Source organism: Lycorma delicatula, chromosome 3 (assembly GCF_047948215.1).
Source record: "Lycorma delicatula isolate Av1 chromosome 3, ASM4794821v1, whole genome shotgun sequence".
In the NCBI taxonomy this organism is placed as follows: domain Eukaryota; kingdom Metazoa; phylum Arthropoda; class Insecta; order Hemiptera; family Fulgoridae; genus Lycorma; species Lycorma delicatula.
Genome location: NC_134457.1, coordinates 109,335,824 through 109,350,166, shown reverse-complemented (window position 1 = coordinate 109,350,166; position 14,343 = coordinate 109,335,824). Strand labels below are relative to the sequence as shown.

Here is a 14,343-nt window from a genome sequence, read left to right as displayed (position 1 = left end):
TGTGTATATTTTTCTGAGCATTTTAAAAGATTCAAAGAAATCAAGTATTGAAATTGATAAACATAAAGAAAGTCCTTAAGAGTCGCAATGATAAAATGATCAGAACATTAGCAAAGCCAACTGATAATTACCTACCAGGCTAGCATAGAAATTAGTAAGAACTCAACATCTCATTCATCTGTTAAAATAACTTTACTGATTTAGACAATAGGAGGGCAGTAGCCAAGTTTGTATCAAAACTGCTCAAAAATGAAAGAAAACTGAAAACAATATTGCCACAATATACTAGAAATTAGTATGTTTTAGCAATCTGATGATGAGTATTTTAAATTAATGTCACTAATGATGAAATTTATATCTACAACTGCAATCCAGATGAAGGGTCCAGTTTTACAGTGGAAGACAAATATTTCTCCTCAATCCATGAAAGGCCAGCAAATATGCAGCCAGATGAAACAATGCTATGTTTTTAAATTACAAGATCACTGTCCACCCTTGGAGTAGGCCTAAATAAAACAGTGTCAAAGAAATACTATATATTTTTCCCATTTGCAATACCCAGATGCAAATTGCATTCATCACACAACACTTCAATAATAATCAACCCATGTTGTGCACTAAACATTATGATTCTACATTCTAACAAACTAGTAATCAGGCCTAACTTCATGCCTATTTTTTACTTAGTAAAGATAAAATGACACTTATGACCAATTTTATGTTAAAAATAAAACTAAATACAATTAATCAATGGATGAAGCAGTTACTTGATAAAAAACCATCGTAAAAAAAATGAAAATAAACAAAATATATTAGTATATGTTTAGATTTTCACAGAATTTATTTAAAAAATCACAGCCGTTTCAGTATACAGTATTGAAACAGTATGGTGGAGGTATATCGAAACAGCTTTTGTGATTTTTAAAATAAACTTTGTGAAAATCTAATAAATACAATTGAGCAGCAACAAACTTTTTGAATATTTCTAGAAATGTTGAACTAGAGAATGGTAGGTTTGGAATTCTGCCTTGAAGGAGATTACCTGTAATTAATAAAATATTATTTTGTTTCTTAATATCATTAAACTTTATTTCAAATAAATAGAAATCTGATGAACAAGATATACACCTGGTAATTCCATCACAAGCATATGAATACAATATCCAGTACTGTAGATTAGCTGGAAATCTTGATGCTTGATGTGGATTATCAGAAAATCTTTTGACTGCCTACATTTGTTGGCATTGGTTATCTGAATTTCTGCATAACTATAGTCCAACATAAAAATAACTTTATTATATCTACAAACAACAATACTGTATCAATGTTATAACAACGACCAAAACATACGACTGATAAAATTATTTATGCATTTAATAGAGAACTACAAAGACCCAGGAAAGGATAAAAAGAGTGAAATTACCTCTCTTTACATCTAACTGTGATGGTGATTTTCAAGCTAAGATTTTCTAAGGAGAACAGCAACCTATTGAAGTATTCTTCTACTTAATAGAACTGTAACTCATAAAACTTATATGTAACGCTACAAAAACTAAAAGAAAAGATTCAAGTTTAGTGACTAATTCTTCCCAATTATCTACCCAGAAATGCTGCTGCATAAAAATCGATGCGAGTACACAATATTGTGAATTTGAACAATTGCTGATGTCAATGGTTCTGAATGGCATGCTTTAGTTATGAAAGCATTTTACTTATGCCACTGCTATAACTGTTTTTCCTAACACTATAAAATCCCTTTTTGGTTCCAGAAAACAGCAGGCTAATTCTAACAGGATTTGTTTGAATAAAAGTGCCTTCAGCAAATGTGAGTGAAACATGAATTGTTTTTTTTATTCTACATTGACATTAAAAATCCATTCCATTAAGTCATGACTTATCTCTCTTGAGTACCACAAGTTTATAAACAGATGTTCTTCTTTCATTTCCATACATGTCAATCAACAATTTCAGGACCAACCTGTACACATTATATGGTTAGCCTACTTTTCATTAAAATTCTGTTAATATTTACTGTACTATCTGAAATACTATTCTGTGACATGAATGCTATTCACGAAGGGCTGGTTTTGCTCAAACTTTTTACTCTATTATTAAACAAGATCATCAATCTTAAATAAGCATCTCTTCATTTATTAAACACTTGTACAGCCTTTGTTAAATTCATGACATCACATCTTGCAAGATAATGATGTCACAAATAGTGGCTTCACTCTTAGTCCATGTATTTATATTTCACACAATTTAGTTTATGCATGAAAAATTGAATCTAAAGCCAGACTTCACAAATGGAGGAACTGTTTATGGTTGCCACGTTAATTTAAAATAAACACACTTACAGGAAAACAAACAAGAGACTGCTAACAGACTGCTTCATTTGATACAAATGATACTCTATATAAACTTCTGTTTCATTGTTGACAATCCCTATATTAGCAACTGGCCCTTTATACTTTTATTTTACATCCCATGGTGAGTAGATACAGTAAATATAACAAATTGTTTCACACCAGCAAAGTTGTTTTACAACATTCATTTAATTTATACTGTCTGACCAAGTTTTTCTTATGACTTAATCACGCAAAGCTCAAACCAAGATATAAGAGGTATTAGTCAAAGTTTCTCTTTAAAATAACAATGTTCACTACACATCCAGTTCCAATGTTTCAATTTCACTATGGTAACAGAACAGTGTTATGCCAACATGCTGATATAACGATATGTTTCATTTAATAATAAAGGCAAATCTTTTAACTCTTACACTTTCCAGAAGTCCAACAAAGGATCTAATTATTCTTGAGAGCGACTGTCCCATTTTTGTAACTGAGTTGTGACACTCATGTCAGATAGTCATAACAAGCATTATAGTTATGGCATTAAGCATACATATACTTTTTTTTATAATTATTGTAATACCAAAGCAATGTGTAATTCCCCCTCTCTTAACTGCAATTTCAATATACCCACTAACTTGTTATATGTATGTACCAATTAACCTGCTTATGTATTTTACATGTACATATTAGATAAATAAATACAAACCCATTCTCTGAGCCCAGGTGATAAGAGTTCCAGAATCCTTTGAAAGTCCTTCAGCAACATATACTAACTCATTTTTAATTTTCCAACCAACAACTGGGTACAATCCTATGATCAATTAATACAAGAAAAACTATTGAAATATCTGTAATATACATATTATTCTACAATTTTTAAATAAATTTACTTAGTTAACTAAAACTGTTGAAAGGTTTTAATACCAATTATAAAGCTATTTAACAGAGTTATAAAAAAAATTAAAAGAGTTATAAAAATCATTTTAGGCATAAAAATCCTAATTTAATTATATATTTTTAAAAACCTGCTATAATGTTTTATTCTTAAAGGACAGTTCACAAGATTCTTTTTTTTTTACAGAAAAGTGCCTTTAATGTTTCTTCTCTCACTTCAGAATCCAACATCAATAACAAAAAGTTAGTATAAGGTAGATGTACAAGTTTATGTGAATCAGTAAGTATAAACTAAAAACTAGTATTGTTAAAATTACAAAATTTCAGACTCTAAATGAAAAATAAGTTTATACTTCAGGCATAATTTGCCATTTACTACTATTTTTATTTTTTATTTTTTTGTAACATTTTAAAATTTATAAATTACCTGCAACAGATGCATGAGGGTGTTTTCCTGTATTTACATCAAAAAAAGTACCAGTACCAATAGTTACTTTAGCATCTCCTTCATTAAAACAGCAAGATCCAAACAGAGATGCAGACTGATCAGCAATCTAAAACATACTAATAATTTACTAAAATTATCAATACTAGCAATTGACAAATATTTATTAGCCAATTATGAAAATTAGTTTGTAGAATAATCACACATAATTTTTAGTACTTCTTGATCTGCTACAAGAATACAGATTTCAGGTAAACTTAAGGATCTTAGTTGAATTAAAATATCTCTAACAGAATCAAAAACACTGGCAAGATTCTACCTTCAATTTCCTGACCTAACTTCTTAAAGAAATAAAAATAACATTTGAATGTGTTAAAGTTTGATAATAAAAGTCAAGTTTATTAATTCCTAAAAAGGAGTTTCCACTTTTTGATTATTAAAAGAAATTCCTTTTCAGTAGAATGGTTTATAAAAAATTACTTTGGTTTATAATGACAATTTAAAAAAAAGTCGAGAGAGTTCTAAGACTTGAGTCCTAGTAAAGGCAGTTGCTTTTATATGGATTTGAATACTAGATTGTGAATACTGCTGTTCTTTGCTGTTCACGTCTAAGGAGTGATCGACCTGAGTCTGTTCCAGACTACATGTTCACCGGTACATTTACACTTACACTATATAAGATCTGCAACTATATTAGGTCTGGCAAGCCAAAAGCAGCAATTGCATTTCCCTATATTCACATACCCAAATCCACAAGTAGCTGGAAAATTGGTTGGAAAAAACACACTTAGAATTTTATTAATACTAATTAATTAGATAAAACTTGTGTATGTTAAAACATGCTTAAATATTGACAAAATATAAAGTAAATCAAAACAAGACACAATTTATAATAAAATAAACACATAATCTTCTTTCCTCCATAATATCTAGTAATGATTAACAAACATAATACGGAATTTCTCCAGTCGAGTACTAATTTCAAGCGTGTGCTTAAATCACTGATATCAAATCAGTATTAATGATTATTTAACCCAAGAATCATTTCCTTACCAATTATAGTTAACCTTTTTATGTTTTCTCTAAGAGCTGAAGGAATCCATTCCTATTTCTTTCTTTTCCTCCCACTTTTGCCAATAACTGTGAGTCCTTCAGCAAAACTGTTTGTAACCCAGTGCCAACCTCAATTTCTCCAGCGTGTTCCTTCCTTTCCTCTGAACTACTCCAGCTATATTACATGAGGTCAACCTCTTTCTCTCCTTTTCTTTTTGCTCATGCCTGTAATACCTCTACAGGTTTCCTGTCCCAACGACTATATCACTATGACAAACCATATATGACGATCATACCATCCTAGTGTTCTTTACTCTGTATTGAAATCTACCAGATTTTGTTTACCACAACAAAACCTGGAATATGAAGTTGACTATGATAAACGCTACCTCTTCTTTGTCTTCATAGATACCTCATTTATGTGGTCATTACTCTGCTAATGGTCCATTTTTTATAATGAACAGAAAACCAGTTCTCTTCTTTTCACTTTTTTTATCTCAAACATTCTTGGTTTCTCTCCTCTGAAACTAACTACCCAACATAGATTTCTATGCACACTTTGCACCTTTCTAATCAAAGTCCTACAGGTCATTTCTTGGAGCAGGTCAGACTCTGCTTTCATATCTAAAAAACTACAAAAACTTTCAGATGGATTTGTCCACAAACTGCCACAAAAAAAATATGGTCTTGCATTTATCTCCTTTGAAGTGTTGCCTGCTCTTCTTCAAGGATTTTATTTTCTCAAAGTATTTTCTTCAAGATTGTGATATATCAGAATTTTATATATATATATATATATATATATATATATATATAAAATTCTATATTTTTTTAAAATTCATTAATAATTTCACAATCCTTCCTGTTTATGAAGTAATACTCCAAGAATCAAAAGACATTATTTCCATTCTTCCAGCTACTTTCCTTCTATGGCTCTGAACAAATGTTTTTCAAAATGCTGATTACACTGATACACATAATTTTTGTTTCTTAACATGCGATACATGATTTTGATCTGTTTGTGATGCTGAAAACAAATATGAACTCAGAATCTTTCTATCACCCACCATTTTTTGAAAAACCAAATTTTAATTAAAGGATTTTTTCATTCTTCAATGTTTAGTTAGCATTTTAAGCTCCTATATTGTATTTTGTTAGCTCATTTTTTTTTTTTAACTTTGTTACCATAATTTGTAAGCTATAAATAAACAAAACTAGACAAAGAATTAAATCATATTATAGTCGCATATCATGACATCATATCTAATATTTTTAAGAGTGAGCCTTCATGGAGAAGATTAATCATATCTGAGCAGGTCAAAACTTGTAACTTAAAACACAGCTGTGTTGTTTGTATTAAGCACTTGATTTAGGAATGAATTAATTTTGTTCAGTATTATTGCTGTCTTAAGTTTGTTAACAATGCAGTGGAATAATGCCTCGAAATTTTGTAAATGATGTGGATGCCTTTTGTTATGTATGTGGTGAGTTTACCGTAAAATCAAATAGAAAAAACATTACACCTAAAAACATTAAGACATTTTAAAAACAAATAGAATAAACAGTACACATTAAAAAAGCATATCATTTGTACTTTCAGTGTAAAATTGGTGATCAGGATAAGATGTGGGCTCCTCATATAGTATGCACTAATCATTTTGTATATTTAAGAAGATGATTGAAAGGTACACGGAGGGGTTTGCCATTTGATGTACCTATTGGTTTGGTGTGGACCAAAGGATCATGTAACAGATTGTCACTTTTGTTTAACAAGTGTCTGGAATTTCTGAAAAATCTAAACATACTGTAAAATATCCTTCATTGCAATCTCCAATCAGGCCTGTATATCACAGTGAAATTATTCCAGTTCCTGAGCCACCTGTGAATGCATGTTTTGAAAGCAGCGATGAAGAATCAGGCAGTACTGAAGACAATAATGATTTTGATTTTGAATTATCTTCCAATAAGCCAAGATCTTATATCACAAGGTGAATTAAATGAATTGGTTAGGGATTCAAATTTATCAAAAAATCAAGCTGAATTCTTTGGATCAAGACTCGAAGGTTGGAATTTACTGATCCAGAAAATTATGAAATAATTTCCTGGACTTAATGCAGTTAAAAAAAATTTAAAAAGAACTATATTTCTTGATAATTAAAGAATTCAAACTTTAAGCAACTATAATTAAAGACAAAAACTTTTAAAAAATAAAACAAATTAGTTGGTTTAAAAAATTACCTATTAACACACAGACCAAGATAAAACAGATACATAATTAAAAAAAAAACCGAACAGACTTTTTTTATAAAGTTAACATAGAATTATTAACAAAATTATTTGCCTGTCATAGCCATATATGATTCTTTTAAGTCATATGATATCTGTATTCAGCTTTTTCTCAATTACCTTCAACTATCAAGACACTGAAAAGTAATCAGCTACTCACTAAGAATTTTTCATCATAAATACAGTTTAATTTTACAACATATCCTGTAAAAAATATAAATAATTCTTAAAAGAAGAAGATCTTGCTGGGATTCTATTAAGAAAACTAATAATATTAACAACCATACAAAAAACGTATTGTTAAACAAACACTTACCACAGCTCTAATAGGAATAGAGTGTCCAAAAATATCAGGTACTGTAGATCCAAAATGTTCGCCAGTAGAATCACAGATTTCAGGAAACATATGCAATTTAAAATCAAACATCTTTAATGCCCAATCTGCCCATTTCATAGTAAATGGATCAAAAAACCCAGTAGCACTAGCACAAGATACTTCAATCAAATGAAGTTTTCCACCTGATAATTTATAAAGCAACCATGAATCCACAGTTCCAAACATAAGTTCCCCTTTATCAAGGGCATTTTTCACTTCTGGAATGTGCTGAATTACCCACAAAAGACGAAGTGTCACCTGCAACATAAATGTACATGAGAAGTTGTTGATCAAACACAGTTCTATGCAGTACACAATTGTGTGTGAACATTTGACAAGTGCAATGAGTCTGTATTGTTATGGAAAACTTAATTCAAAATTGTCTACGCGAACAAAAACCTAATGAAGTATTCTGTACTGTTCACAAACAAAATGTAAGTGTACAAAAGCAAACAATAATTTTTGCTTCACCAATCTTCAGTATCCAACATGTTAAATGAAAAGTATGTTTTAGTTAGTTTGCCACTTGTCTCATTTTAGGTAGATTCCTAAGAAAGCATATAGCAGAACTGTAGACTTCTAGAACAATATGAGTTACCAGCTGTGTAGACACTTTGAAAAAATACCTCAAATTAACAAAGAAATCTGGTAGCAAGGTACTGTGCACATTCTGGGCATTCCTACAATGCAAATCAACTAAAAGATTTGAAAATTGAAAATTGATCTTTGAAAGAATCTAAAAATTTTTCGAAAATTTGCTGTCAAGATTTTGAACATCTATTGAATACAATTGTACCAACAATTTCTAAACAAGACAAACTGCAGAAAACGTGCTTCAGAAGAGATGAGACACAACTACACTGAAATACATTTCTACCAGATTCCTTAGTTAATTTGAGGTACTTGTTCATGTCTACATAACTGTTAGCTCAAATTGCTCCAGAAGTGTGTAATTCTTTATCTCCAAACTGAAAGATTTTGTTGGTTTTACAAACACGTTTTTGGAAAAGTCTTTTGTATTGACTGTAGCACATTTTCATAAAGCCAGCATGTAAATCACTAGCTTCTTGTCTTTTTAGAATGTGTAATTAACATGTATAAAACAAGTTCAAAGTGGAAATTGTACATGAATGCAAATTAATTAGATTGCACTTAAAGAGAGCAAATTAAATGTAACTCTCCAACATGTCCCAATCACACTTCCATTCTTCAGCAACGTTACTTATTATTACTTGGCATGAATTTTTATACCTCAAAAATTCTCCAACATTATCTGTTTTAAACTAAATTCCTCAATTACATTTGGTTTTACAAACACTAAAATATAGCACTCCAATAATGGTGCACCTTATAATAGGCAAATTATCTACGTACTAATGACATTTTTCTCTTTTCTAAAAAACTGATTACGGTACACATAAATTGATTATGGCATATAAATAAACTCCACCTGCCTCTGCTATTGCAGTTTTGTTAATGCACTAAATTATTCACTAAAATTGTTAAAAAAATAACTAATCATGCAACCATACTTATCTAATAATACGTAATACTGTTCTCTGCAAACAGGATGTGGATTTCATTAAATATTAAAAATTATGAATAATTTGTTAAAAGTATTATTTTATTTAGTTAATTACTTCATGTATCAAAACGTTCTGTAGGTGAATCCAAATTTTTCCTAACATTTTCTTTCCTTGATCTGACCATCAAATTACTGTTTGTGTTAACCATCAGGTTACAATCACAAGAATAAGAACAATTTACAAGAGATAAAGGCTGGTTCTTCAAATACAGAAGTAACATTGGAATATTATTATTATTATTATTATTATTATTATTATTATTATTACATGTTTAAAAGTTCCAAGATCTGCATCATACAACAAATTATACTTCACTTTGCAGTAAAAGTGTAATATGTTCACTTGTAATCTGACATAATTTAGAATATAATAACAAACAGGAAAATTATCTATATCTTTTCTATTTTTCATTATTTGCCTTGTAGGTGTTACATGTTGCCAAAAAGCTTCTGAAAGCTTAATTGGTGAAAATTCCATGTCACCTTTTCACTGAAAGATTTCCATCTTTTAACTGTAGGACGCTTGAATAATTTTGTTAAATCTTTGAATGCCTCTCATACCAGTTCATTTCCCTGGATTGGTTCAGTTTCATTTTTTGCATCTCTGATAACTGCAAAGAAGCTTCAATTATATAAAACTCAAGGAATGAAGGTGTTTGAGTGAAGGTGTTGTTGGTCATGATTTCCATGACTTATGAAATTTCACTTGTTGCACACTTGAAAACAATTTATTATTCAAGCACCAAGCAAAGCTGGAAAGTAACTATTTCAACTATAAATCACTGTTCAGCATTCAATAGTTGTGAATTTAACTGGATTCCATAAACATTATATAAATATACGTTTGTTAAATCCACCAGATTGAACAGTAAGTGCGCAGTATTTTTTTTTTTTTAGATAGCACTCTGCTTAAGTGAGCATGCAATTTGTGTATGTTCAATAAATACAGTAACCCAAAAGAAACATTTTGTAAACACATTATGATAATCAATGTAGCACAAGTCCACTCTGATGGATCAGTACTTGAAAAACTAAACTGAGTGTGAAAAACTAAACTATTGCAATTTTATAAACAGGAAAGATTAAGTTGTAAAGACTACTTTTTTCATAAAAGAATAAAAACAGTAACTAGGATAAAGATGTTTAAATCATTCATAAAATGCAACTCTGCTAAGTTATTAATTAAAAGAGTATCCTTTTTTTTAAGAAAAGTTTCTTCATTTAGTTACTTACAAACAAATCATGTACATATAAATAATGCAACATACACTAAAACTACTTACTTATGACATATTCAATCAATAAAGATAAAAAGTATTAAAATTAAAGTAATATATTAAAATTGAACTTGTTAATCTTAATTACCTGGGCATTCATGAACTTTATAACACTGCCAGCTAAATAGCGCTTCCTTCTAGTAAGAGTATATAAACATCTTGATCCTCCATGTAAGGCCTGAAAATAATTAAATTTTTTTCAAAATTATATTTAAACAAATTTCACATAACTATAATTAGTTTACCAAAATTAAGTTAAAATAGTGAATAAATTTACCTAAGTCAACAACATTAAAAAAATTTAATTGAAGAACTGATCTTTTAACAGAAGAAAGTTCTTTTAACGGACACATCTTGAAAGGCAAACCTACATAAACTAATCAAAAGTGTTCAGGCAGTAGTGTATTAATTATTCAGTATGACCTATACAAGAATTCCAGATGACTGCTTTACTGATGTCAATTTTTGCCACTTAATGGAGCAAAAATCTATAGTGTTCTACTTCTTGACATTCTTGGCTACACCATTCAAAAATCAATACAAATCCATGTTTAGCTAAAAGGCCTATGAGACCAATAAACTAACATCAGTAAAAATTCCAAATTAGATCAACTCAATTTCTACAATGCATGTTTTTCTGAAACTTCTATATCGTAATATCAGTGTATTTTCAAGACTAACTTGCTGTATAATCTGATTACTGCACTTAATAAATTTTCTATTATCTACTAGACTATCAGCCCAAAATAATTTAATTAAGAAGTTAATTACTTAATAATGCATATGAGACTAATGAAAATGTTAATCTTATACAAAATACTATAATACACAACTTGTCATATACTGTTATCTAGTTGATGTCATAAATTGAAAACGGCACTGAATTATAAGCAATGCAGATGTAGTAAAAAACATAGCAAGTGCTTTGTAAGATGTGGTGTACAAATAAAAGCCTAATCAATTACAAACGTACAGAGTAATTCAACATTCATCTCATCATTAACATTCTCTTTTTTAGAAAGAAGTAATCTCGGTCACTCTTTAAATAAAATAAATGAGCCGCCCCTAGTGTAGTAAAGTTATGATACTACATTTTAAAATTTAAAATTTTTGCCTTCACCTTTTTAATAAGATATTCAAACATCAACAATACCTTCTTCATCAACAACCTAGTGTTGAATACTTATTCGGAAAAAAGTAGTAGTCTTGCTACAATATCCATCAAAAATGTTGGGGAATAAATTCATAGATGTCTTGTGATGCTATCTCAAACTACTGATCAAGATTCACTATCTACAAATTTTCTAAAGATAAAATGCAGCAGGCAGAATAAAATTCATAGGACTTGCTTAAACTGCCATTAACAACCTGCTAATTTTACATAACCAGCAAAATAAATAAAGGATTTAGGTTTTCAGAGAAATTTTTTTATATCAGTTCCTCTAGTCAAATCTCTATATTAACGTTAAAAATTAGATATTAATATTAAATAATACTTACAGGAACGATATCAACACAGAAAATTATTTAAAAATCTGTTCTTGGAAAATTTGAAATCAGAAGAAAAAATAGGCAAATTTTTTGCCTTACTCTTTTTTACAAAGAGTATGCAAAGCATTTGCATACTCTTTGTATTCTTACCAACTTTTAATTTTTCCATGTAAAATTTGATGAGAACAATACCCACCAGTAAGTGAACAAGAAAGAAAATCTTATGAAAGCGGCAATTTTTACCCCATAGGGAAAGTCAAAACTCTTTAAATTCACATTACTCTACAGCACATTCCATGATCTCAAGAATCCACACAACACAAAACCTTACTGTGCTCTCATGCACATATTTGAAGTTTACCTAAAAAAATTCTTAAATATTCTACTTTTGCAGAAAAGTAACTGTACCATGTTAATCTTTTACACAGTCAACTAATCATATAATCTGCATACAGTTTTTATTATAACAACACTATATGTATATATATATATATAGTGTTGGTACATAGGTTATCAATAATTATACACAAAGAGAAACAAAAACGAATACTGACTTTTGACAGAAAAGTGCAATTCAATGACTAATTGCTAAGTGACTCATCGATAGATGAGTCACTCGATGATTCGAATGTAATTATTTTTAACTTTTTTCATAAATTTTTTAATGCAAACTTTATTTACCAAAAGTTAATGTTCATATCATACAATCAAGCAGTATGAATAAATATGATAAAAATTAGTTTCATGGTACTTAGCTAAAAGGATCCTAATATTCTGATAAAACACCTGTGAATTTTCCTCCAACTCATGAGATAACAAGAAAATATAGTGCTTATTTTGAAGATATGCTTTAAAAAATCTAAAAATAAGAAATATTTTTGTTCAATCAAAACAGATAATTAAAAAATAAAAAATCTGAATCTATATGTTATCATCTATATGTTATCATCAAAACACATAGATGTTTTATAAAATCAGAAAATTTTACTTAAAAGAAATATCAAAAACATTCATCAATCTTAAAAATTGAATTTTCTGTAATTTTTATAGAAATTTTCTTGTTGAAAATTGTAAACGGCTTATGACAAGTTAACAGGGACTTATAAAATAAGCCATGTAGAGAATGGATTAAATACCAGTTTCTCTACTGCCTGTTATGCAACACTGAGGCAGTTAATCCTACAAACATTATACAATTAGATACTAAATATTTGCATACTTGTATATTAAGATAAAAAAAGGAGAAAGGTAATAATTTCTTCATTTTTTATTGCATTTAAAATTTAACACATTTATGTAACTGTTCTAGTAAAATATTTTTCACATTTTGAACCTTCTTGGAAGAAGTATCATAGATCCTATTTTTGTAATTCAGCAGTTAATGGAAAAAAGCTGGGAATTTAACGAAAAGGAAATTATGCTATTTATCCAGATAGAAAAAGCATATGATTCTGTAGATGGGCAAGGATTATGGCAAGAACAACAGAAGAGTAAGAATAGATAAAGAATACACTGATGTTATTAAGGAAATGTATACGGGCTATAGATGCAGAAGAAGACATGTGGAAAACAGAATGGTTTGAGATAAGAAATTGACTGAAAGAGTGAAGTATCTTATCCCCAGCACTGTTGAACATAACATAACCCACCGGGTTGGTCTAGTGGATAATGCGTCTTCCCAAATCAGCTGATTTGGAAGTCGAGAGTTACAGCGTTCAAGTCCTAGTAAAGCCAGTTATTTTTACACGGATTTGAATACTAGATCGTGGATACCGGTGTTCTTTGGTGGTTGGGTTTCAATTAACCACACATCTCAGGAATTGTCGAACTGAGAATGTACAAGACTACACTTCATTTACACTCATACATATCATCCTCATTCATCCTCTGAAGAATTATCTAAACGGTAGTTACCGGAGGCTAAACAGGAAAAAGAAAGAAGAAGAAGCACTGTTGAACATTATTATGGAGAGAATGAATTGCCAGATGAGAGAGATGGTGGGAGTAAAATATAAAAAATACGGTATTTTCAGATTATATGATGTTACGGGTGAAACAGCAAATGATATATAGACCCTGTTGGATGCATGATCTAGTACCATCAAAAAATATGGATTTAAAATAAGTTAAGAAGAGAATCAAGTGATGATTTTTGGCAAAGACATAGATATAGAAAGAAATATTGAATTGGAATGGTGAACCCTTGAGATTGGTAAGAAATTTTATCTACTTGGGAAGTGAGATCTCTGGGGATGGTAGGATACATGATGAAATATCAAAAAAACTTCAAAAGGGGAGAAATTTGTATCAGGCAAGTAAAGCAAATGGTGTGATATAAAAAATTACTAGAAAAAGCTAAAATCACAATGTATGAATTATACTACATGCCTATTGGTATTATTTGGTGTAGAATCATGGAGGATAACAGAAAGGGATTGTAGTAGACTCCAAGCAGGAAAGATGAAGTTCCTCAGAACAATAAAAGGTAAAACAAGAAGGGATAGTATAGGAAATGTAGATATAAGAAACAAACTAAATATGGAGAGCATGAGGGATACAATTGAAAGAAGAAGGTTATGATG

The 14,343-nt window shown here is 29.7% G+C and overlaps 1 protein-coding gene across 2 annotated transcripts in view; it reads right to left on the bottom strand.

Annotated features, from left to right (window-relative positions):
• LOC142321881 (glycerol kinase 5) overlaps positions 1-14,343 on the bottom strand; it is a 39,770-nt gene that overhangs the window by 14,073 nt on the left and 11,354 nt on the right. For both annotated transcript variants that reach the window (XM_075360353.1, XM_075360354.1), the window contains exons 4-7: positions 10,359-10,448; positions 7,349-7,666; positions 3,676-3,802; positions 3,061-3,165 (exon numbers count right to left, since the gene is read on the bottom strand). In XM_075360353.1, the coding sequence (XP_075216468.1) occupies positions 3,061-3,165; positions 3,676-3,802; positions 7,349-7,666; positions 10,359-10,448 (640 nt within the window). The remainder of the gene's footprint in view (positions 1-3,060; positions 3,166-3,675; positions 3,803-7,348; positions 7,667-10,358; positions 10,449-14,343) is intronic.